Raw genomic sequence first — 22630 nt, 5'->3', positions numbered from 1 at the left:
CGGAATTGGTACTGTCAGTCTAAAAATATTTATAAATCTAGAAAGTGAAGTCACAGTAAATATGAGGTGGTGCATGCAATAGATCTGCAACCAAAAAAAAGAAAAAAAAAAAGAAAGGGGAGTTTGAGTATTTTGGGAATTTTTCAAAAAAAAAAAAAAATCTTTTTTGGATGTTTAACTTTTTAATTACTTTTTTCTTGTCCTTGTAGAGAGTCTTTTTTTATTGGTCAGGGGTATTTTGATAATTTCACACCCTAGGGACAATCTTTCTCTCTCAACACGAATAAGATAATGAAGAAGAGATAAAGATTTTGCTTAGTTCAGAGACAATATTGTCATACATCCACACGGTCGCACACTGTTGTTTACTATCAAAGAAGAATCAAAGAATACAAGAAACCACCCCTCTTAAAAATGGAGATTAGTTCGAACCTATAAAACATAAAATTACATGAATACCCTTATTAAATATAGATCAAACATCACACTCCAATAATGTGAACATAACCAGTTTTGGAATTTAGGTAGGGAGGAGAGAAATAGACATATAAAACAGCTATACGTGCATGTCTTTTGTCATCGAGTTATAGGCAGGGGCGGAGGGCACTCGGGCCATGGCCCGGGTGAGCCCAGGAATTCTTTTGTTTTTTACATTGAAAAAATCAAATTTTTTTAGTATGGTCCGACCGGTTGCTCATCGTCGCTCCTCTTGGCCCGACCCTGACCCAGCCCGCAAATCGTATTGGCCCGACCCTAGAAAAAATCCTGGCTCTGCCCTTGGTTATAGGTATGTGTATACTCTACCCTTTCACAGTATCAAACTTCCTTTTCATCGTCACGAATATTGTGAAGTATCAGAAACATAATTGTTCTTTTAAGTTGAGTTAAGTTTGATGGCTGAAAGCAATTTATTTTAGATTTCTTTTTCGAAGAACTAATAACTTGCAATAAAAAATCAGGGGGAACCCATTGGAAGCGGATCGACGCCCTCGGACCAACAACGCACCAACAATAGACATTATGTATAAAATATGCTTAAGATTAATGAACTCTATTATCAATTTGAACACATAAAATCTTTTTTCTTGTGAAAATGTTGTATCACACAAGAATAGCGACTCTTTTGAGCTGATCCAAATGGCGTGAGACCTCTTTAACAATAGAGTCTAATTTTGATCGACAAGATGTGCACGTTGGTAGTATACATAAAAAAAACGACGACAACGTTTAGAATTGACCAAAATAATGACACATATATTATATAACAGCCGAAAATGAATATAAGCAAGCATGTACGTAAAAAGTATGAGCATATATTCTTAGGACCACAAATCCACATTTTATATGTGCGGGACTGACTTATGAGGACAAAATGAAACTAGAGCGACATGCTGGCAAGTTCGTCATCTTTTGTTTCTTACTTAGGATCGTGATTGAGTAAAAAACGATTGAGCGTGTATTTCATTGAAAAGCCATTGTTCGTGGTGGGGTGCATGGTTTAACCTTTCATAAGTCCACCGTATGAGGTTTTGAAGCCATATGTGGTTTTCGAAACGATCAAACATGCTAAATCTTCTACTTGGCATCCGTTCTTTCTTTTTATGATGTGCTTTTTTGTAAAATTGATTATTTTGCCTACATTTATTCTCTAACATTATTGATGCAAGACCGGTTTGATCGTGTTAATAACCTTCTTCATGGAGCTTCTTGTTAAAATGATCAAAAGCAGTTAATTTCAACCTAAAACTAAAAGGGTTGAGTTGAAGTTAATTGAAGATAGAAAAATTAAATTGGTTTATAGTTAACAATTAGTCACAAACAATTTAGGAGAAGCTAAATAGTGCATTTTACATGACTTTTTGGGGCCTATGTCATTCTCATGACAACAGTCGAGGATTATTGGCCTAAACTTAACGGCAGCTCCTTTTCAAGAGATGTACACCGAATATTTATGAATATCTTCCAGATCAGATTCCAGCGAACAGGAAAAACAAATGGCTTCACGTTCCTGATGCAAGCCAAAAGAGAAAGGAAAGGTAGTTGGCAAAAGAAAGGTCTTCTCTGGAAAGGTACATCTCTGCTCGACTTGTCTGGATCATGTTGAAAAGCTTCAACTTTCAACAAAAAAAAAAAGAAGCAAAGGTGCTCGAGACAGGTAAAATTAATGATTTTTATGAGAGATAGAGACTGAAATTTTTTGTTGGGGGCTCAAATAGTATTTTCAAAATTTGTACATGGAGCAAACGATAGTTTACAAAATTTTTATATGAGCCACATTAAAATTTTTAAAAGATATAACTATAAAATTCTGTTTTCCCAAAATGTGAGAGGAGGCCATGGCCCCTGCCAGCTCCTTTGACTCTGTCTCTGGTTTTTATGACTACAGAGAAGGAAAGGAAAGGAAATGAAAGGAAAGAAGAAGCCTTAAAAAAAAAACAATTACCCAATAAAGTTCTATACAGATGTAGTTGGGGGCCAGTGGGTTTGATTCAGATGCAAGAATATAATTATTTCAATAATCAATCAATGGTATTGGATAATCCGACGCTACTCGGAGTTGGATATCACCTTGAGATTTGGAAAAAACAAAAGTTTTCCATGCAACCAGATTTAGACATCAAATTCTGTGAGAAAAAATCATATAGGAAATTTGAATATTAGATGTAAATTTTCATTTTGGATCTGTCTAATTAGATTGAGATTCTGTGCATCACAATGAAGGGAGTCATGTTCTCAGCCCGTTCTCCTTCCCTTTTTCCCATTTTATATTCCTCAGGAGTCTCCTCTTTTGGAGTAACTATTACATTTATTACGTCGACAAAGGTGCGGATCTATTCCCCACACTTCCCGTTGGATATTCTTTGATTCTCTCAACAACTAGAAGCCTGCCTTTGGGGACCAACTACTTTTTTTTTTTATATATGTAGTCGCAAAACAGAGGCCCACATTTCTATTACATTCGAATGCTTAATAATTCAAAATCTAGGCATTGCTCTTTTACAATATGAGTACCTGTGATTCCACGGTTTCCATTTTGTATCTGGAACCATGAAAATCTATGGGTATCAGCCTTAAAACAAGCTTAAAACTTCAAATGTAATTTAATGATCTGTTGGATGCCAAATGTTGCCAAATAGCTCAAACTTAAAAATGTATTGTACTGAGCGCACTATAAACCCTTGCTAGAAGTTTCATGAACTGTTGCTGCACCTTAAACCGTCGCTAATATTCTTGTGGACTCTGTTTTTCAGCCATAAATTTTTAAGTTTTAGCAGCTTGGAAACGTCCGGCATCCGGCATATTTGATCTCGACCCTCTTATTTTAATTATTTGTTTGTTAATATATCCGACACATAATACGCATAATGCATGAAGGTGCTGCCAATAGGATGTTGATCTACTGATAATTAACGAGCTAAAGCACACTAGTGTTCACAACATTGCAAAATATGCTTCAATTTTATGCCCATCATTACCATTTTCTAATACATCAAGGCGCGCAGTACCTTATGGGATCTTGCTGACATTAGTTTCGTTATTCCTGATTTATTATTATTAAGTTGAGACCACTCATATTCTTTTCTCATAACATTTTCAGCAGGCCTTCTCGTTCGTGGCATTCATTTTTCAAATTATAAAAATTGAATATTATGAGCTCGTAGATGTTGTTGTTATCAATATTACAGGCTATAGATTTTTATTCCAATAAGATCTTACTTAAGCTTATTTACATCAAGACACTTGTGCTTGCCCTGTTCATATGTGATCACGTACAGTAAAATGACTTGACCGGTCCATTAATTTACTTAACTAACTTTGCATGTGAAGACAGGAAAGATACGCAATCAATTAGAAGAACAGATGAAAAAAGAAGGAAAATAAACACCTTTTCACCCTTCGGATGTCAGCCTGCTGCAAAAAGATAATACAAAGAGATGCACGATAGGTTCAATTAAATAACTATTATGAATTTATGGCGCGCGAGCCGTCTTCTGTCAACAGACTTTTTCCTCAGAAGCAGGGGCAGAGACACGTGAGCATGTGTGGTCAATAGCCCACAGCACAACAAAATTTTCATATTTATATATTGGTGGACCCCAAATTTGTACATATCTATATATAGGATGCTCTTCAAATATATGGTGAGTGCCTATCAGCCAGACATGTCAGGCTCCGCCAAGAAGTCTCCCTGGTTTCAGATTTTTGTCACATTTATTTTTGGGGATCTTATCATATTTAACATTGCACCTTTATCACCTTTATCATTTATGAACAAAATCTTAATTTAATGTCGCCTTGTTATTTGGATCGAGGTCTTCCATAATGATATCGTTCCCTTAAACAGGTTGTGGCTTTGTTTGCTGCAAAGATCTTCAATTTGATGGAGAGGTTTCTTGAACTTAAATGAGCAATTTGTAGATGAAGAAATGTGGCATTTGACTAAAGAACCCTCTCACAAACAAAGTGATGGCATGCCTCATATGACTGAAGACCCGGTTTAATGGATACTTGAAGAGCAAACACTTTTTCACAGCAAAGTTTGGGCGTATCCAACAAATGGATGCTGAAATCCTGCTCCATAAATGCTACCAGATAAATTTAGCTGTCACAGATGTCATAGAATGATACTCAACTTGTATGCTAAAGCAGACAACTATATGTGAACCAGACATTTAGCTTTTTCTTATGATCAAACCGTTTGCAGAAACGAAATTCGAGTCATGCAAATTATGCGTACATAAGCAATTCGTTTAGATGTGCCCATCCTTCATAAAAGTTCTGCAATTGAGATAAAACAGAAACAGAAGTTGACTTGGATATAGACTGTTGAGATCAAGTGTAGAAGCTCTGCACGATCTCAGACAGAGAGGAGTACGTGCCAAGAGCTGCGCTGACTATGCCTATTCCGATGATTGCGATACAAAGGGAGACCTGATAGCAAACAAGGAAAAAAGAAATAATAAATAGCCAAATGGAAGAACCCAATCTTAAAAAAGGTTGTTTCATATGGTGTGTGCCTAGCATTGCTTGTTGCATTGAAGTACCTCAAAGGTTGTCTTTTTCTTTAAAATCTTCAAGAAACAGAGAGGAGGAAAGATGACAGCCTGTGATGAGCATGGCAGCAGACTTAAGTGTGCTTATCAAAACTCAAGAAAAGATGTTCTCTATCCAAATTATATAATGTGCTTTTATGGTTCAGGATTACCATAAGCGAGCATAGCAGAGAGCCAAACAATGCCATGAATAGACCTGAAACCATAGCACAGTGGGAAGAAAGGACTAACTTAGGACATTAAAGAAGGCAGCCAGAATAGTTTAAGCTGGATAGACATGTAAAGCATATACATCAATAGATGGATCATCCGAAATATAAAGAAGAATGGGATTGCTTTCACATGCCAATGAATTTACTTGACTAACAGTTGAATTATATCCTACAGAGCTTAGTTAATTCTTCACTAAGTCGTCTAGTGCTCCATGGAAGCTCAGATTCTAATCAAAACAAATAGTTCTTCTGTAGCAAAGACTACATAGGAAAACCAGATCTTGGGACACATTGGATTGTCTAGTTTTAATAGAATAAGTTACCCTTGTAGACTTCTTCTCAAGACGGGGTTGGCTTGACCTACTACCAGATATTTCTGAACGAGTGCGAGAGAAATTAAGACCTGAATCCCCATGGAAGCAACATCTCTTTGGTGTCTTGTGGAGCTGGGCTATCTCTGGTCATCTATCAGTATTAGGCGATTCCGAAATCATTAAGTAGGGCTGCACTGCTCCTTCAGTTTTCATCCAAATTATACACTTTCATATATTGTTTGTCAAATAGAATATGATGCTTAAGCACTACCTTAGACTTCATATTCACATGCTTGGAACTCGTGTGCTACAACAAACCAACGGTTTTTTGCTTCCACTGTTCATACGCTTAAAGTAATAGTACCATATTCACGAGACAGTAAGCATACCGAAAAAAGGTAAAAGCAGTGCAATACAAACAGTTGAAATAACTAGTCCTGTCCTTATCAGCATGCAAATGAGCAACTCATTTCGTCTCCCTTCTGGAAGCAAGTTCTCAAAGCCCTTTGCCAAGGGATTAAGAACCAACGCATATCTGTTTTGACGTCAAGGTGAAAATTTCTGTAGGAAATTAATAAAGCCTCGCTAGAAAAAGCATGTAATCTATACATTTATTAGAAGTGAAAGGATACTTGGTAAGGGGATTGATCACCTAAAAAAAAAAAAAAGAAAGAAGAGAGATTAGTGCCAGCTATACAATAATGTTAGCATCAGCGGTGGAGCTAGGATTTTTTTGGTTGCAGGGTGCCCAGCCCAGCTCTGATGTGGGGCACCCCAAGTAATTTTTAAATTATCAAAACCTAATTCTGAATTTTTAAAATGAAACTTTTAATGGGCTGGTGTGGGCAGTGGCCCACAGTAGCTCCCTTGTATCTCATGCCACTGATTAACATGAATTATAAATTTTTAAGAGTCTTTACCAATAAGACTTGCTGCCAAACATGGATAGACAAATCAATGATGTACTCACGGTTGTCCAGATTGCAACTTTTGAAGCAAGGGCATCCGTTGGCAAGTTCAAGGTTATCTGAGATAGTGTTTCCTGACCAAACATGAGATATCCCATCGCTCCAACTAAACCATATATCGCAGTGCATAAAAAGAAGCTGTGGTAATAGATAGCTATTTCAAGAATATATCATATTGAAACACGATCAATATTTTCATTCCATAGAGAAAATTCTAACCTACCACCTACCAGATAAGTAGTGCCATGTTGAATTTTGTTTTGTCTGCCATTGATTGATATATACTAGGAAATAGAGAGTGTCCAGAGTAGCAAAACCCATACACCCCGATCGCAAACAGAAGGCCACTCCAATTAATAAAGTTGCTAGTTTGGTGGAATCCTATGCCACAGGTTGTACCCACAACAAACACTGAAAGAGATATTAAAATTGTCGCAAGAACACCACCAGCTGCATTGTAGGTTTAGAAAGACAAGCTAGAGAGTCAAGTAAGGGAAAATGATGCTACCTACACCTTGGAACTTATTCATTGTTCACAAGCATAAAAAGTAAGAAAAAGAAGTTGCACGATACCTGAAAGGTAAGACATTACTCGAAGATCTTTTAACCAAACTGTGGGAATGACGACTAGGCCAGTTAAGATTCCAAAAAGGTGCACAGAGCCGATATGAATCCCAGCCAAATCAATTGAAATGCCCGGATATAACTTTGTTAGATTATCACCTTCCAGGATGATAAATTCCACACAGATGCACTGTATTATGGTGCGCAGAGAGAGAGAGAGAGAGAGAATGTCCATGGTGTTAATTGTTGTCATGGAGAAGAAGGAAAATGCTAATTGGCATAATCGTCATCCATATTATACTTACATACAACTCCAGATAGAAAACCACCTGCAGAAAAATGTGATTTTTTCATTGTTAGAAACTGCCCAACTAGTGCTGCATTTTCAATGTCTGCTCCTATTTTTTGTATGTGTGTGTGTGTGAGGGGGTGATGCTCAATTTCTTGTGGAGGAAAAGGGAAAGGAGCATATGTGCAAAAAACCCAAGGCCAAAACAATTCAAGTTACTTACAAGTACAAAAACACGCCCACATTTTCCATAAGCAGCTTCTCCTATATCTGGATAGCTTGTAATGCCTTCCCTGCTTCCCATACAGCGTCCCATGAGGATGCCCGTGTAGCAACACATGGCTGCAAAGCACGTTAAGACAAGCAAGCTTGCCCATCCAGCTTCTTTTATGGTGAATGATATAGTTAGAAGTCCAACTCCCACCATCAGGTTAACACCTGTTACCAAACCATAGAATCCAATAATCATCAGTAGAAAAAAAAAGATCCATATGCTCATTGAGGAGCTGACCCAAGAAACCATTGGCCGAGGGGCACCTAGATTCCTATATTTGTTCGCCACCAACTGAAAGTGTACGTCAATCCTATCAGCCAAAGGCTGATGCCCCGTAGTGCGAACCAGAAGCAGTATATGATCTAGAAAAGAATACGACAGTATTTAGAAAGTGTTCATAAGATGATGATACCATTGAAAATGGTCTGGGTCAAGCTACATCCTGGAGCACCTTGCCCTTCTCGAGAGGACTGCAAGTTTTGGTCATCTGACTCTTTGGATGATCTACTTGATAGCTTTTCAGCGGAGTCCTGAGCAAAGCTTCCAGCTGATAGCAGCGGCAATTTGGCTCCCAAATCCTTATCATCGACTCCATGGGTAGTTGAGCAGCAGAGACTGGGATGACTGTGACGAAGAAATCCGAAGGTGGGAGATGCAGTGATTACATAAGCATCTATCGACTCCCTGTTTGGAAAAATAGCTTTACTTAGACCTATGAAATCAACGCACACGAGATTACTTTTGGTGGCTGTAAATTTACATTTTTTAGGCTCTGCTGCTATTTCCGCGCTCCCCGGCGACGGACGGCGTCTCTCAAAATTCCTCTCCGGCCCACCGGCAATGCACCATCCATTGAATTCTCTCTCTCTCTCTCTCTCCTAATGATCATTATCAGACGATATCTTTCTATTGTCCTACGAAAGTGTGAAAATGACAAAATAAAAAACGTGCCGGTTCTTAAGGATTAATATCCATAACTGGAGACATTCTTTCTTTCGCTAGGTGCCGACAAAATAACTCAAGGAGCCCCTAACTATTCTGGATTATTTATCAATCAAAAATTAAATTTTAACCTCCATTTCACCCTCTCTCTCTCACACACATGAAAACTTTTTTGGGTAAAATGTTGTTTAGGAAGATAGTTTAAATACCTCAACGTATTTTTGAGTCGTTTCTATAAATTAATTCCCTACTACTGTGTCGGTGAGGCAGTTGGTGCAACGGAGGATGTAAAAGAAAGGCCATTACAGATGTGGCAGCCCATAGCCCTTAAAAAAACAAAAAATTATACAAGAGTTTCCGCTCTTTTTTGAGTGGTAAAAAAAAAAAAAAAAAACTCCTTCTACTTACAGCCCCTACTTAGTGTAGGACTTGCATTAAGGATATAACAAGAGCGGTCGTGAAAGACATTTTTATTTTTGTTTAAGAGTATAATTGGTTATTGTAATGGTGTTTTCATTTCTCTTCTATGAAAAAGATCCTTTTAGTTTTTTTCTTTTTTTCCTCCCCTGTCCAAAGACGTTTTAGTGTTTTGGCCCCAAACGTTGGGGGAAAACTGTGGAATGGAGCTCAAAATCATTAAAACCGAACTAGCTGATTTAAGAAAGATTTGTTAGAAGTCTGTCATTAGAATTTAAAAAAAAAAATTTGTTTTAGGTGAGAATATGACTAGACATTACCTTCGTCGTAGATCTCTCTCTCTCTTACGAGTGGATGTTTGGTTGTTTTCTGATTGAAATGTTTAAATCCGTTTTCCTTTTTCGCTTTCTCATTTCCCAAATAGAACATCCATGAATGTCTAACAGCAAGAAAGTAGCTGCTCTGAGCAATAACCAGAAGCCGGAACAGTAAGCAGACGCCGGCCAGACAACATCCGTCTGTACTGCCGGAACTCTGATTGCTGTATCTTATATGTAACGATCCGCCCTGTAAAAAAACCTTTTGTTCTATCCAGCTTAAAATAAAATAATATAGTCCATTTAATTATCATCATCATAATCATCAGGGCAAAAAAGCACAATCATCGACCATAAAATTTGGCTCGTGTTGATTTTTCAAATAGCGGAGTACGGTAGCAAAGGGTTGTGACTCAGAAACAGCTACTGCGACTAATAATATTCATAGAAAGAAAAAGGAGGAGGAGGAGGAGCTCAGAAATTGCACCGGTCGATCTGATGCGAGTGACTAGAGAAGACAGCGGAAGAGGAAGAATTCCATTTCTTCTCCCTGATATTGCCTTCATCCTCACTAGTCTTCTCAATCTTGACGACGCCATTCTCTAGCAGCAAACTGCCATGGCTGCCACCATCTCCGTCCTCCGCCTCCTCTTCACGTCTGCTCCCCTCCAATGCCTCCCAATTCTTGGCCTTCGCCATTCCTTGCCTTGTGAGCATAGGCTTCCAAGCAATTTGTAGTCAATGGTTTTTACAATCTCAACCACTGACGCGCACTGTATACAAAATAAATAAATAATATATATATGCAAAAAAGAGAGAAAAAAAAGAGAGAGTCCAGCCAGCGTAGCCACTTTCCATGCCAATATATTATATATTTTTGGTTTTCTGTCACGTTTTTTTTTTGTTGTTTTACTTTTCTTTATTTTCTTTCCACTTTTTAAAAAACCTCAATCCGATTGTCGGGCCTGTCGGCCTGACCATTTAAAAGGACGTGGCCTGTCGGCCTGACCATTTAAAAGGACGTTTAGTTTCAACGAAGGATGCTCGGAGATATAGGAAGGAATCATATGTACACGATAAAAAAAAATATACAAGGGTGATAGGGATGCCAAACATCTAACCGTGAGTAAGGATAAAAAAAACCAAAGCTGCTAACACAACAACTCCTCACAAGTAATAAAAAAAAACCAGGCTTGATACGACCTCTACAAAAAAAAAAAAAACAAAATTGAGCAAATAAGAGGATCAAGTATCTATCAAAAGAATCGCACCAATCCCTTACCAAAGAGCTGATATTGAAAGGAATTGTATCCTCTTTGAGCCTTCCGTGACAGTTGTGGTCAGATAAAAAACTTCATTTCTCAGGTCAGTTCCTTCTACCTTCAATAATAGACTTGAGGCGTCTGATCCATTCTTCGTTGTTGAAATGGATGGCAAGAGGGGTGGGGCTGGTGGAGCGCATAATTTCTCCTTACTTAAGAATGTTAAATTCTGCATCATCTACACCATAGCATGTTTTTAGGAACAAAACTCCTTTAATGTTAGCATCTGAGCGCAACCAACCAATATTCTGTTGCATTTAATGATGATGGTGATGACATATAACTTACTTGAAATGCCAACATCTTCCAATACATTTGAAAAGATGAGACCATGGCTCCCCAAAGATCAACAAATTTTTTATCCATGTCATTCCATTGAAAGACTTTATATGCTGTCTAACCTTACCCGATTAATTAATTAATTACTGACACTAGAAAAAGATGTTTAGTTACTGACGCCAATAAAGACACAAATACAAATAGTGTTAGTGATTTGCTGTCTAACCTTAGCCCGATTAATTAATTATTATCAGGCTTGATGCGACCTTTGCGGCGTTTGATGGTTTGAACTTCTGGTTCAAGAACCAAAATTCCAGAATCATAATTTTTTTTCAAATTGAGATGAAATTAAAATTCCAAGTTTTCCCTCAAACTCAAACGAAATCAAAAGCTAATAGAAATCAAAAGCGAACAGAGAAAAGAGAGAGATAAAACAATGTAATGCCCTCATAAGTATTTCCCATGTACATCCTTCCCCTTCATGATGTTGCCACTAGAACAACTTCTTCTACTCGATTAACTGTCTCCAGTTTAGATGAGTGACATATGTCACGAGATTAATATCCTATATCGCGTGTCACCAAGCTGGGCTGTGGATTTCTGATTAAGCACGACAAAATTAAACTGAATTCGATGTTATTCTGTGCTGAACAATGACATACTACGAACTACAGTGATTGACATCAAACTGGTCGTCTAGCCATGCTTTTTGTTATATCTTGTCACACAAAATAGAACTGAAAGTCAACTCGCCTTAGTTTGTGTACTAAGAACTTTGGAATAGAAAGCTTAAATTGGGACTCATATGAATATGAGAAGATTGAATATTGTTAGAGCCACCAAGCCATCTAACTAGGACAGTTTGATCCGTCAAATGGACGGTTAAAAGAAAAATAAAGAGAGAAAGGTGATGTGTATTTTTGCTATCTAGCATCAGGTTTCACTTTTTTTTTTCTTGCAACTACCTACATGCATTTGAGCATGATAAGTGGGTGGCTCTGAATAGTAAGAGTCATCACTCACCCATTAACTATATATATTGTGTGTTTGTCTTTTTTCTTCTTTTTTTTTTTGGGTTTCGGAAGGTTTAGATATGGGGATGTTAATGGACTTGATTCAAATATGATATACCCTTAATCATATCTACTCTTTCAGATATTTACATATTCAAATTTGAATTCAATTCAAATATGAACAAAAAAAATTATACCCAAATTTGAATCCAAAATTTGATTTTATAATCCTAATCCTATTTTTATATCATATCTAAACTGAATCCAAATTTTATATTCATATGTGAATCCAAATACAGTTTTTGACTGAATCTATGTAATTTTCAAAATGTAAGAGCGTTGAATATAATATATTTATGTAAAACTAAATCCGACCAGAATTTTACCATATATTTATGTATATCCGAATCCAAATTTGATTAAATGTCATTTCTTAAATCCAAATCCTTCTTAATAACATATTAAAAATTTTCTCATGTTTGATTTTTTCGAAACAACTTAGGGTGATAATATGCAGTTCAAATCACATATATTGACATGCATATTTGGATGGGTAGATATAAGTATGATGATCTCCTATTCTAATCTCTTTATATTTCAAGTGAAGTTGTTTCCTAGCTAATAGACAAAGCATAGATACATAACTCAAGGTGATAGTATAAAATACATCTTCTGCTCACCCAAACCTGATAGCCATCTCCCTTTTCCCTTCACATCCTCCCTCCTCATATTTGTTCCTTTTTACCATTTTTACCATACTTCAGAATATGTGTGTGTATGAGAGAGAGAGAGGGAGAGAGAGCCGATAAAATGTGAATGTATATCAAAATTGGAGGACAAGACGTCCCCTAGATACAAAAATTGGGGACAAGAAGTACCATAGTTACAGTAACAAACCGCAAGACAAAAGCAAAAGAAGTATAAATACAACGTACAAAAAAACAAAAAAAGGGGTAGAAAAAGAGTGGAAGGACGGACCGACATCATCTCTCAGTCGCAGAAAGAAGACGACGCCGCAGCTGAATGACAAAATGAACATCTTCCTGCACAAGCTGAGCCACAAACTCCGACAGAAAGAAGGTGCTCCTAAAGACCCTATTGTTGCGCTCCTCCCAAATGCGCCACCAAGCTGAAATGAGCCACAACATCCAAACACGGCCTCAGAAAACAAACAAATTGGAGGAAGGACAGAAAAGAAAAAGAAGACGAATAGAAGGTGAGTCTGTAAGGCTACCAACAAGGGAAGGCCAGACAGAAGCAAAGACACTAAAGAAGAAATGACAAGATGTAAAAGGTGGACTCGAGACTCAGCCGCAGTGAGACAGAGAGGACACTGGTTAGCTAAACTGATTCCAACGCGCTGTAAGTGGTCAAAAATATTAATGTGGCCAGCAAGAAGTAGCCAAACAAAAGCAATGACACGAGGAGAGGGGCCAAGGGACCAAAGGGATCGGGGTGGAAGCGACGCCACAGAAGAACCAAAGGAAGCCAGGTAACAAAAAGAAAAGGTAAAACTCCAGGTAGGTGAAAGAAGCCAGACAGGGGGTGCAAACGATGGGAGGTCAGTAAAGCAGAGGAAAAGAGGAAGGGCGGAAAACATGTCACAACAAAAGTGAGAGGGGGAAATGTGGGAGATGAACCCACTCCAAAGACTAGGAGAAGGCAGATCAAATTTGGAGCAAATGAAAAGGGTGATGGGAGAGTGCTCAGTTACCAAACGCCACCACCAAGAACATATAGAAGACTCACAAGCCCGACTAAGGTTGGTAACCCTAGCACCCCCAAGAAGACACGGAAAGACAACTATATCCCAGCGCGCAAGGCGATCTGAAGGCCGATCACCATCCCAGATGAAATTACGAATGATTCTGTCAAACCTATTCAGAACAGCCCCAGGAGGTCGAAAGACCGCTAGAGCATGGAGGGGGACAGACGCGAGACATTGTTTAGCAAGAGTAATGAGGTCTGGGAGAGAAAGCAGTTTTCCTTGCCAACACTGAAGACGATTAACAAGCTTTTGCTCCACTCCATCCCAAAAAGAGGGTGCATGAGGTGACAACGTAATTTGAAGACCTAAATATTTCATAGGCAGGCCAGCAGCCTTACACCCAAAGCAAGCTTCTGCAAGAAGTACTGTAGCCGAATCCGTGTGGATGAGGGAAAGATGACACTTAGAACAATTAATAGATAGACCCGAGACGAGCTCAAAAACCCGAAGGATGAGCCAAGTTCTCACAACCTGTTGACGAGAAGCAGTGTCAAACAGGAAAAAGTCGTCAGCATACTGAAGGGTGGAGAAGGTCTGTAAGTAGGGAAGTGAATGCGGTGTAAGGAAGCCAACGTGACGAAATAAAGCAGAAAAACACTCGGCAACCAAGTTGAAAAGCAAAGGCGATAACGGACAACCTTGACGAAGGCCGCGACCGAGAGAAAAGAATTCCCCACACAACCCATTGAAGGAGACCGTAAGCTGGGCTCCAGTGACAAGCGAAAGGATCCACTGTCTAAACGACGGACCAAATGCAAGGCAGGTAAGGAGGTCAGAAAAGAACTCCTAACTAACTGAATCAAAAACCTTAGAGATGTCTAACTTAAGGATGAAAGAAGGAAGACGCAGACAGTATAGGGAGTGAACCACCTCATTGGCGAGGACAACCGCGTCATGCAAACGCCGACTTTTGATGAAGGCAACCTGGAAGAGATTAATGATGGAAGGCAAAACAGGCGCAAGCCGTAAGGAAAGGAACTTGGCAATAATCTTATAAGGTGTGCCTAAGATGGAGATCGGGCGAACGTGGGTGACGTTCGTAGGGTTAGGACGCTTAGGCACCAAGACGCAGGTGGCTCAATTAAACTCTTTAAGAAAGACGGAGTTGGAGGCAAACTCATCACAAAACGCAAACACATCGGTGTTACAAGCCTCCCAAAAGGTGCGAAAAAATTCAATAGGAAAACCATCAATGCCAGGCGCCTTACCACCACCAAGGGCTCAGACAGCGCTTTTGATCTCTTGGTGCAGAAAGCGCTGCTCAAGAGAGATCGCACACGAGACTGAGAGGAATGAGAGGTGAAAGTCCGACAACGGAGCACGGGAGCGAAGAGACTTAAAGTAAAACTCTCGAAAATGAGCAGTCAAAGCCGAGAGAATGTCATCACCAAGGAAAACCCTGTGCCCAATAACCATGGACTGGAGCAACGTCTGGCAGCGCCTTTGAGAGTCGGTCAAGTAGAAGAATCTAGAATTCTGGTCTCCAGCCGAAAGCCAACCCAACCTAGACCGTTGTTGCCAGTGGATGGACTCTCTAATCCGCCACTCCTGAGCAAGACACTGGAGACAAAGGAGACGAGAAGACTGATCCGCAGAAATATTGTTAGAAGACTGAATGGACAGGATCTCCTCATCCCAAATGGCCACTTCAGAAAATTTGACATTCCAAAAAATGCGTTTCCACGCAAAAACCTCCTTCCTGATGGAGTGTAATTTCCGTGAGAGCCTAAAAGCAGCTCACCTACCATTCATGATGCGAGCCCACCATTTGGGGACGACAGCCACAAAGGACTCATCACAGAGCCACCAAAGCTCAAAACGGAACCTGATGCGCCCAGTACCAGCCCCACCCCGAAGAAGAGAAAGGAGTAGCGGAGCATGATCAGACAAGTGCCTCGGTCCTAAAACCAAGGAGGACAAAGGAAACACAGAGAACAGCTCGGGCGAGAGGAAGACACGGTCCAACCTACGGAAAGTGGGAGGGTTCCTATTGTTGGACCAAGTAAACTCACCGTTATTCAGAGGCACGTCAAAAAGACCGAACACTTCAACGAACGAGCGAAAAGCAGACATGAACGAATCGTAAGTGATAGGAGAGGAAGAATCAGCAGGGCTAAGCAAACAATTGAAATCTCCCGCCAAAAGCCAAGGCAAAGGAGCAAGCTGACGAGCTTGATGTAGCTCAGCCCACAGCTGGTCCCGCAAAGCCCCAACGCAAGGGCCATAGGCCGCAGTAACTAAGACTGGGCCATTGGGCCAGAGACCATTGAGAGAGGTTGAGATAGAGTACTTACCAACATGCACAACCACTCCTGTAAGAGGCGCAGACCAAGCCAGCAGGATGCCGCCAGCGACCCCATTAGCAGGTAGGAAACCAAAGGACGATTGATGCAACAACATACGAACACAAACATTAGAGATCAACGACAGCTTAGTCTCAACCACGATAAGCACAGAAGGTTCATGCTGACAGACCCAGGATGAGAGATATCTACGCTGATAATGGGCATTCAGGCCCCGCACATTCCAGCACGCAACCCTCATTGGGGAACCACGCGAAGCGACGTACGCCTGGTTGTCCTAGACGCACCGGGGGGGAGGATGGAGGCTGCAGAAGCCCCAATCCTGCGCAATTCCCTCCGCAACCTAGCGAGGTTGGAGTGGGAGACCGGCGCAACAACGGCAACAAAAGAAGAACGTAGGATCTCAAGTTGTTCAAGCAGGAGAGAGACTTTAAGAGCGGCAAGCGCATCCGAAAGGGAGATGCCTAGCTCAACATCTAACAAGGGAGGGACAGGTGGCAACCCATCGGGCAATGGGGACTAACAGCAGGTCCGGTGGCGGGACCAGGCAACTGAGTAGGAGAGAGAGGCGAGGATGGGGGGGGGGGGGGGGAGGGGTATGCAGGCAGGGTTGCGAGGAAAGCCGCGACTGAGACCAGAGAGCAGTACGTGCAGGGAAGGTAAAGCGGTGGTAAAACTACAACAAAAGGAAATAGAAGGAAGGTTGAGCAGGTGAGCGAATGTGGGGGTCCTGGGATGTAGAAAGGGTAGAGGGGGCCGGTAACCAGGATAACGAGCAAGGAACAAGCAACAGAGTGGGGGCTGGCTGAGGGTGATGAAACACTAAAGGTCAAGGCCATAGGGGTCGCAGTAAAAAAAGAGCGAGCAACAACTCAGGGGACCGACCCCCTGCAAACGGGCGAGCAGCCGGCTGTGACGGTGCAAAGGACCGAACAAGGCCAAGATCAGCCTGAGCAGCGAGCAGCGCCGTGCCGGGGCAACCCGAGGTGGACACGCGCGAGCCTCCAGCACGTAAAGAAGGTAAAGGAAGGGGCGAGCAAGGTACCTCAGGAGAGCACGGCAGAGAGCAGGCAGGACTCTGTGGAGAAGGTGAGGCAGGCTCCAGTGGTGAAGGAAGCAAGGGCGGGAGCAGTGACAGCGGGAGTGCGGCAAGCGAAAAACCGTGGTGTGATAGACCTCTAGGGATGAAGACCTGCGGGACCTCTACCGAGAAAGGCGGACCCCGTGTGCCAGGAAAAGCAGGCCCAAGCCAAGGAAGTCTGATAGAGCAAAAAAAAAATAGAGCTAGCATCTGAAGAAGGAGACAGAGGAGCAGCCGGCACAAGAACCTGGACCAAAAAGGAGGAAGCAACCGCTGTAAAGCCATGCCGCCGACCAAAAAGGCGCGGATCATTCTGACAAGCAGGAAAGCAACAACGAGAACACGTAACGGCCCAACGACCATTCAAGGTAGCACACCTCTGACACCACCACTGGCCCCATCTGACGCGGATAGAAGCGACAGACCGAAGAAGGTAACGAAGCCTGGAAGCGCGACAGGAAGAGGGAACACACCAAGGCGAGGGGGTCGGCCTACCAACGCTTAGGAGGGAGGAATGTCTGGAGGAGTCCGCGAGCATCTTGCAGCTGAAGCGAGCCGGTGAAGACACAACTGAAGATAGTAGACTGCCAACTGGAAGACAATGCCAAAGCCTGATGGGCCCCCTCAGGCGAGCAAAGAAAACTGACCGCAGCACGACAAAGCAAGCGATTAAGGGGGAGAGAATTACTTGGCTTGATACCACAGAGACTGGTACCACCAACCCAAGCCTCCTGCGGCGGACGCAAAGGCGGAGGAGGAGGGAGAGTGGCCATGACACCACCCCTGCGCAAGAACAAAGTGGCCGGTCCAAAACAACGAAGCCAATCACACGTGTGTGTCCACCCAGGCAGCTGCGTCTGGGCCTGCTCAAAGCCTAAGCTGAGCACGGCCCCGCAACGTGAGAGCAAGGCCCCGATAGAGGACGAGACAAGAACAAACTGCTGTAAGGGACAATTCAACGAACAGTTGGCGTGCAGCTCCAAAGAGGTGAGGAGACTCCAGGCGGGAGGGAGGGAGGGAGGTGGGCAGCGGGAGGTGAGCGAACAGGCAGGGGGGAGGTGGGCAGACGGGAGGAGAGGAGACGAGAGGTGAGCAGACGGAGGTGAGTAGGCGGTCAGGCGGGAGGTGAGGAGCCGGGCGGTTGGGAGAGAACGGGCGAGCAGGCGGGAGAGCAGGTGAGAAAGACGGGCGGGTGGGAGCGACGGGCAAGCAGCTGGGTGGGGAACAGCCGAGCAGGCCAGTGGGCGAGTGGGAGAGGGGGCTGGAGGGGACCGAGAGAGAGAGAGAGAGAGAGATCTGTATCTGGCAAAACGACATTATATACTCATGCAATAATACTTCTCCATGGCTTTCTAACTAAAGTGAACTAAATATAAAGCGGCTTTGATCTGAACAAATTAGGAAAAGCACTATCGGTGTGTGCGTACGATAACTTTGCAAGCCACATGATCTGTTGAGTGTTGACGCAATAGTACATCCCCGTGCCTTTCTAATTAAAGTGATCTATATATAAAGCAGCTGCGATCTGAACAAGTTAAGAAGAAAAGTAGTATCGGGTGTCTGCGCATGATAATTTTGCAAACCACATGATCTGCTCACACAATACCATGCCTTTCTAACTAAAGTGTCCGTCCATGTTTGGCAGATCCGACATGTCTCAAAAGATCAATAGTTTTCCCCTTGGTGACTACTGTAAAGAAGAGAAGAAAGTTTCTGATTATTTGGGCAGGAGAAAAGCTTTTCTGAGACGACACCAATTTCAACAGCCATGACAGTTGGTGTTTTCTCTACAAATTTATGAACAAGACTAACATTTTATGAACCCTAATGGGAGCACAGCCATGTGATGAACCAGCGTTTGACAGGAGCAAAGAGTACTCGATTACTCAGAATCCAGGAGTGGATGCGTGTCCTCCCATGTATGTCTGGACTCTGGACGCTACACTTCCTTCGATACCATTTGTTTTTCTGTGGAGGTAAAATCAACCACACTCGCATTAGAAACTGTGTCCAAATTTCAAGAACTTTTTGAATGAGACCAAAAGAAAGAAACAAAGGTGCGGACTAGGTAGGCTGTTGAATGGGAAGATTACAAGTTATCCAATAGGCAAAACCAATGCAATCGCTTATAAGCAGGAAGAGAAAGCGACACCGGGACTCATTCTATTGGGAAGAATGATTACTGACATTATTTGGGGAACATTAGTCGACAGAACTCGAGCAAGTTGTATTCAAAAGCAGAGAGAACTTTTTTTATGGGGCAACAAATCAGGAGACATTAGCAAAGCAAATGATAAAGTGTTCACTTAAACCAATAGCGATGAAGATCAATTTATAGTCATGGTTCGGTTTCTAAACTGAAATCGCTATCCCACTTCAAGTGAGGGGTGGCCCCCAACACCTGTTTGAGAATAGGAACGTTATATTATTGTTCCATGCATCTAATCTAAAAATTGGTCAATTCATAGGACATTTTAAAAAGTGTTTCATGAATCTATCTCACTTTTTGAAGCAGATATAAAACATTAACATACTATTACCATTCCCAAACAGCATCGAATCGTATAGTTGCTAGGCCCTACAATCCTTCATGGAAACATTACACAGTACTTACCCGGCTCCAAGCTCTGGTTGATACCAATCAAGAATTTTCTTTTGTTTAATAACCTACAAGAAAAAATCTAAGACCTATAATAGGTATGTCTTATATGTTCAATATGCATAAGAATAATGAACCAAATTTTCGATTTGGAGTATTCCCAAGCGTCATCGTTTTGTTGTGAAACGTTTTTACCACTGATGGCTCGCTTTCGAGCTGCCACTCTTACAATAGCAATTTTTGATTGACTTGCAAGGTATGTAGTTTGATAATATCACATAAAAGCAATGAACATTTGCAACCGAAAAGTTGAAAGATTAATGATATGAAAATTCCAAGAAAATAACCAACGACATGCATGATTGAGTAGAGCAATGACCAAGGTCGAGAGACGTCTTTGTTGAAAGGAAGGGTCATATGACAAAACCCTATGGCTAGACTTTAGAAATACATATTTATACTCTTTAGCTTTCTCGTGGCAAACTTCCTGGTTCATGGAATGTTTTTTTCTTTCTTTTGAAACGGGGCTCACAAGGGCATCAGGTAAAGTTTAGTATTTTGAAATAAGTGAGATGGGTTACCTACTTTTCCATTTTTCCATTTTCAAGCTTCGATTGGATTCAAAATGAAGGGTCAGGGGATGTTGGGATCATAAAATAATTAATTATGATTTATTTTTTTGGTAGGCATGATGAGTATTTCATTCCACCGCCCATGCGGTTAAACTCTCCCCTCCAAAGCTGCATTAATGGACAATGCCCTTCAGCTTGTGCTTGCTTGTTTAAACAGCATATTGTTTAAACAGCATAAAGGAAGGAAAATTAGGCTTTTTGGTTAAGTATTGCTGAACATGCTCGTATCATATCCTTATTCGATACTAACTGGATATCACATTCACGTTGGGGACTTTTTGATTTTTTAGAAAGTTGATATTTGTTATGTTCGTATTGCCCTTGTGGGGGAGTCACGTTTTTCACCACAAGTATTTTCGTGAGTGGTGAGTTTTCCTTAAATAAATGTCCAGCATTACAGTTACTAGTACAATATTTGAACCTTCGTTTATTGTAGCGTCGATATTTACTCTCTCTTTATCTAATTCAAAGATAATCTTTGTGCTTATTCTGACGATCTCCACTCTTTTTATTACCTGCCCACCATCCATGTTACCGGTACTGCTCCCCGTAGCGCCGCAGTTGATATGTACAAGGGAAATATAACTTTTAAATCACCAGAAAATATCAAAATGAAGATGCCCACTTTCTCTAAATCAGAAATGCATGGGATGCTTCTGATCAGCTTCTCACAGGGCTGATGGCCTTCATCACAGCCCATCATCGTGGATTTCTGTAAAGAGTCATCACCGACTCTCTTGGAAGAGTCGGAAAGACTCAGGCAGCTGTGTGCTTTCTTTTTAGACGGTGCATGTAATGATTAAAAGAAAATTAAAATTCGGGCACCACCGACTAGTCCTCTTATAAATAGGAGTGGTTAGCCATTTTGTAAAGTATCAAAAAAATGAAAAGAGTGTGAGTGTCTTGAGCAAGAGTTTAGTTTGTGTGTTCACTTCCTGAGCTTGAGTGTGGAAGTTTCAAGTGTGTGCTCAAGTGCAAAGACGTTGGGTACTTAGGTAATGGCTCACCACCTGAGTTTGTTGAGGTGAGTTCTTGTACCTTACAAAATTTATCTTGACAAATAATGCAAGTATATTATTTAAGTATACTTGGTGCATTTGTTGAGATCACTTTGTGAACTTTGTTGGTTTGGTGATTAAGTTTTAAGTAAGTTTTGTTAAGTTTATTATTAAGAATTATTTTGGACGTCGAGACTCTGTCGGTTTTTCTCGGCATAAATTCGGGTTTGAATCTAAATTATAAGTTATAACTAGGGCCCATATTTTCTAATTCAAATTCCTCATCGTTGGCAATAAGAGGAGCGGAATATGATGAGGTTAGCAGACGTGTTTCTAGGCAGAAAAATAGACCTTTTACTCTGTTGGCTGATGAATTTATGCAGTTACTTGTGAACTTCTTCCTTAAGCCGCACAAAAATAAAATATAAACATCTCGAGAGTTTTCATTAGTTTCAAGAAATGCAAATTACGTAAATACTTTCACAAAAAAAAATTCGCGTATTAAGTATGGATCACTCTCCACACTCCAACATATTTATCCCAGAATGTGAAATTATATTGGTCTTATATGTGAACCAGACATTTAGCTTTTTCGCAAGATCAAACCATTTGCAGAGGCAAAACTTGAGTCCTGCAAATTATTTGTAAATATGCAATTCATTTATATGTGCCCGTCCGCCATCAAATTTCCACAGTTGAGATAAAACGGAAACAAAAGTTGACTTGGATATAGACTATTGAGATCCCGTGTAGAAGCTCTGCAGGATTTGAGACAGAGAGGAGTACGTGACAAGAGCTGCAATGACTATGCCTGCTCCGAAGATTGTGATGCAAAGGACAATCTGATACCAAACAAGGAAAGAAGGAAAAAAAAAAAAAAAATATAAGAACCCACTTCTTAAAAAAGATTGATTCATATGTGTGTGCATGTGGAAAATATTGCTTGGCATACTGAAGTGCCTCAAAGGTTGCTGTCTTCTTTAAAATCTTCAAGAAACAAAGAGGAGGAAAGATGACAGCCTGTGATGAGCATAGCAGCAGACGAATTGTGCTCATATAAAATCAAGAAAAAATGTTCTCTTATTAGTTTATTCAAATTATAAAATGTGCTTTTACGGTTCACGGTTCTTACCATAAGTGAGTATAGCAGAGGGCCGAACAATGCCATGAATAGACCTGGAACCATAGCACAGTGGAAAGGAAGACTAACTTAGGCCGTTAGGAAAAGCAGCCAGAAGACATCTCTCAGTATTATTTTATCACAAATGCAGAAGAAGGTTCATT

At 41.0% G+C, this 22630-nt stretch overlaps 2 protein-coding genes across 4 annotated transcripts; both read right to left on the bottom strand.

Annotated features, from left to right (window-relative positions):
- Window positions 1–4635: 4635 nt before the first annotated feature.
- On the bottom strand, window positions 4636–10073 carry LOC116253586 (amino acid transporter AVT1A-like). Of its 3 annotated transcripts, none has more exons than XM_031628487.2 (12): window positions 9839–10073; window positions 8088–8359; window positions 7625–7839; window positions 7418–7441; window positions 7122–7302; window positions 6779–6998; window positions 6551–6686; window positions 6213–6232; window positions 5970–6115; window positions 5207–5250; window positions 5046–5105; window positions 4636–4932 (listed from the first exon to the last, which is right to left on the bottom strand). In XM_031628487.2, the coding sequence occupies exons 1-12, from the start codon at window positions 10066–10068 to the stop codon at window positions 4834–4836; spliced, it is 1647 nt and encodes a 548-aa protein (XP_031484347.2). In that variant the 5' UTR covers window positions 10069–10073; the 3' UTR covers window positions 4636–4833. The 3 variants fall into 3 exon arrangements, with proteins under 3 accessions (XP_031484347.2, XP_031484348.1, XP_031484349.2); XM_031628488.2 differs by lacking the exon at window positions 9839–10073 and adding an exon at window positions 8436–8598 and having other exon boundaries at window positions 6501–6702; XM_031628489.2 differs by lacking the exons at window positions 4636–4932; window positions 5046–5105; window positions 5207–5250 and having other exon boundaries at window positions 6020–6115; window positions 6501–6686.
- Window positions 10074–12836: 2763 nt separating this feature from the next.
- LOC126410025 (uncharacterized) lies at window positions 12837–20878 on the bottom strand. Its single transcript, XM_050077598.1, has 4 exons — window positions 20864–20878; window positions 19732–19784; window positions 17806–18419; window positions 12837–13094 (listed from the first exon to the last, which is right to left on the bottom strand). The coding sequence occupies exons 1-4, from the start codon at window positions 20876–20878 to the stop codon at window positions 12949–12951; spliced, it is 828 nt and encodes a 275-aa protein (XP_049933555.1). The 3' UTR covers window positions 12837–12948.
- Window positions 20879–22630: the final 1752 nt, after the last annotated feature.

This window comes from Nymphaea colorata, chromosome 4 (genome assembly GCF_008831285.2).
Source record: "Nymphaea colorata isolate Beijing-Zhang1983 chromosome 4, ASM883128v2, whole genome shotgun sequence".
Classification (NCBI taxonomy): Eukaryota; Viridiplantae; Streptophyta; class Magnoliopsida; order Nymphaeales; family Nymphaeaceae; genus Nymphaea; species Nymphaea colorata.
This window is presented reverse-complemented; position numbering and strand designations above follow the sequence as displayed.

What these genes read in the sequence shown, in the direction of transcription:
- LOC116253586 (XM_031628487.2), bottom strand. Translation starts at nt 10,068, where the DNA reads ATGCTCACAAGGCAAGGAATGGCGAAGGCCAAGAATTGGGAGGCATTG. An exon ending in AACATGGCACTACTTATCTG is followed by an intron (nt 6,687 to 6,778) that starts GTAGGTGGTAGG and finishes CTATTACCACAG; the next exon opens with CTTCTTTTTATGCACTGCGA. An exon ending in GTGATCAATCCCCTTACCAA is followed by an intron (nt 6,116 to 6,212) that starts GTATCCTTTCAC and finishes ACGTCAAAACAG; the next exon opens with ATATGCGTTGGTTCTTAATC.
- LOC126410025 (XM_050077598.1), bottom strand. An exon ending in CAACCAGAGCTTGGAGCCGG is followed by an intron (nt 18,420 to 19,731) that starts GTAAGTACTGTG and finishes TCGTTTTGCCAG; the next exon opens with ATACAGATCTCTCTCTCTCT. An exon ending in TCTCTGTGGTATCAAGCCAA is followed by an intron (nt 13,095 to 17,805) that starts GTAATTCTCTCC and finishes GGCTCATTTCAG; the next exon opens with CTTGGTGGCGCATTTGGGAG.